The sequence below is a fragment of the Cryptomeria japonica genome, chromosome 9, assembly GCF_030272615.1.
Source record: "Cryptomeria japonica chromosome 9, Sugi_1.0, whole genome shotgun sequence".
NCBI classification, from domain to species: Eukaryota; Viridiplantae; Streptophyta; class Pinopsida; order Cupressales; family Cupressaceae; genus Cryptomeria; species Cryptomeria japonica.
Genome location: NC_081413.1, coordinates 78,711,944 through 78,714,139, shown reverse-complemented (window position 1 = coordinate 78,714,139; position 2,196 = coordinate 78,711,944). Strand labels below are relative to the sequence as shown.

The window sequence follows — 2,196 nt, the reverse complement described above, 5'->3', positions numbered from 1 at the left end:
TAGATATCTTAAATATGATATAAATTGTTGAAAAACACATTTCGAAGTTTATCGTGCTAGAACCAGATTATTTCATTTGCTTTAGTCATAATCAAATCCTTGTTAATAATTCATTGCAATGTTTTCTCTTCCAATGATTATATAAACCTAGGATCTACAATGTATTAATTTTTCTTTAAAAAAAATGATATATAGTTTGAATGCTCAAGAATCAATGATCAATGATGAGGTCCTAAGGTATGTCTTTTAATATGATGATCTTGACACCAATTCAAACAAATTTAACCTACAAGCCAATGAACACCTCTCAAATTCCAAATATGCCATTTTTGAAATATCTCAAATTCCAAATATGCCATTTTTGAAATATGTGAATCCGCTTATAAAAACAGAGGACATGCAGTAGTTTGGTATAGAATAATATAATACAGTTGTTCAAGAGGCACAATTTGTTAGATTGGGCAGCTGTAAAACACCAAACATAGGGTAGGTAGTTTTAATGATGAGATATACAGCTTTGCCATACATCATGGAGTATACGGAGGATGCTTTACCTTAATTCATGGTAGTATGTATGTAGACAGATTCTCAATAAACCTTCCATTAGCGACAAATTTACAGATCATATGAGTCTCCATGGATCTTGCCTCCACTTGTTCACAGCTGCATCTAAAAATTGGCAGAAACCTTCTGAAATTTACAAAAATTCAACGTAAACAAAACCCTTGTGTATTAGATCCATAACCATAATAAACACACAACATTACAAAAACCACTCATAAGGATGATCAAGCACCATCCGTGTTATTTTACAGTAGTTGAATATCTGGTTGAATATATCAGGTTGGAACTTCCACCATTACAGGTTTAGCAAGAAAAGTTGGCTTCTCTTCCCCGGCCATTATCACCATAACCTTTTCCTCCCCATAATCACCAGATGCATGAATCTCATCCCTACACAAAACTTGATTAGCACCTCCTTGTCCATGACCAGGAGATTTAAAATATGAACAAGCGAGAATCAACAAAGCCAAAGCAATCAGACCAATCATAGCACCAATTCCACCAAGGAGATAAGGAACTGGTGATTTCCATTCTTCTAGACTGGCATTATTGGGTGCACTACTGGACGTAAATTCAGCTTCAGCCTGCAGAACCATAACGACCACCATGACTTAATTCAATGCTTCTTGCTGCAAGAGCCCAGGATAATCATAGAACCCCAGATATATAATGAACTTGAAGTTCATGCTCCTGACCTATTCTAGTGTTTAGGTTAACGAAAAGATTATATCTAGAAATGAAGCATCTTAAGAAAAGGAATGTGATGCCAACAGGTGGGCCAAACCTGTGGGTTCTAGTTGAGAAAAGGTGCCAGGCATTAAGCGTGAAAGATGCTATTCTGCTGTTGATGCGGAAAATCGTGTAAGCAAGGTCGTCCACCCATTAATCCCTTTCATTTCCCCGCGTCCCACTTTTGTCCTTCTCCACTACTCTCTCGTGAGCATGAAGAATAGGAAGCCTGAGACTGACATCCGTCATGGGTTTTCAAGCTTAGTGGGTGTTCATGACCTATGGCAGGCATTTTTCAAAGCATTAATGTTCTCATAAGATGCTCGTGTGTACAGCCTGATCTCATATCTCTTATCTCTAGTGCTGTTCAAAACCTATTGGTGGGGTTGCCCTAGAATTCAAAGAAAATTTCAAGGGTTGGTTTGGAAAAAGCTATGGCCGGAATTGGTATCTCTTTCTTGTAGAGCTGTTCAAACACTATTAGTGGGGTTGTCCTAGGATTGAAAGAGCGTCAGTCTGGGAAAAGAAAAAGCATAACTTATTCCTAAGTGACTTAACAACATAACCGAAAGTACATTCCATGCTTTAATCATACGATGAAACCTCTTTTCAGCCAAGGACACCATTCACCAGGTCTTTAAACAATTGAAGATATAATTGTTTACTAGCTAGCACATTTGCCCCCACCTGCATTGTCTTAGCTGTTCTATGCTTGTTTCTTGATCTATGTTTCCATTTAAAAGTATGTGTTGCCCGGCTATTTGATACTAATGTACTTAGATTATAGATAGGCACTTAGGATGTTGAACCTATTTCCCAATGGAATACTCCCGTTGACGTGTATTTTAGAATTTTATGCTTCAACTAGTACAACTTTCTCCTGTTCATTAAAGAGCGTTCACT

At 37.3% G+C, this 2,196-nt stretch overlaps 1 protein-coding gene across 1 annotated transcript; it reads right to left on the bottom strand.

The window, feature by feature from the left end:
* Nucleotides 1-385: 385 nt before the first annotated feature.
* On the bottom strand, nucleotides 386-1,244 carry LOC131030225 (protein GLUTAMINE DUMPER 5). The gene has a single exon (XM_057960953.1). It carries the CDS (start codon nucleotides 1,170-1,172, stop codon nucleotides 840-842), a length of 333 nt encoding a protein of 110 aa, XP_057816936.1. The 5' UTR covers nucleotides 1,173-1,244; the 3' UTR covers nucleotides 386-839.
* Between the last annotated feature and the right edge of the window lie 952 nt (nucleotides 1,245-2,196).

Coding starts and splice junctions, on each gene's coding strand:
- LOC131030225 (XM_057960953.1), bottom strand. CDS start 1,172: ATGGTGGTCGTTATGGTTCTGCAGGCTGAAGCTGAATTTACGTCCAGT.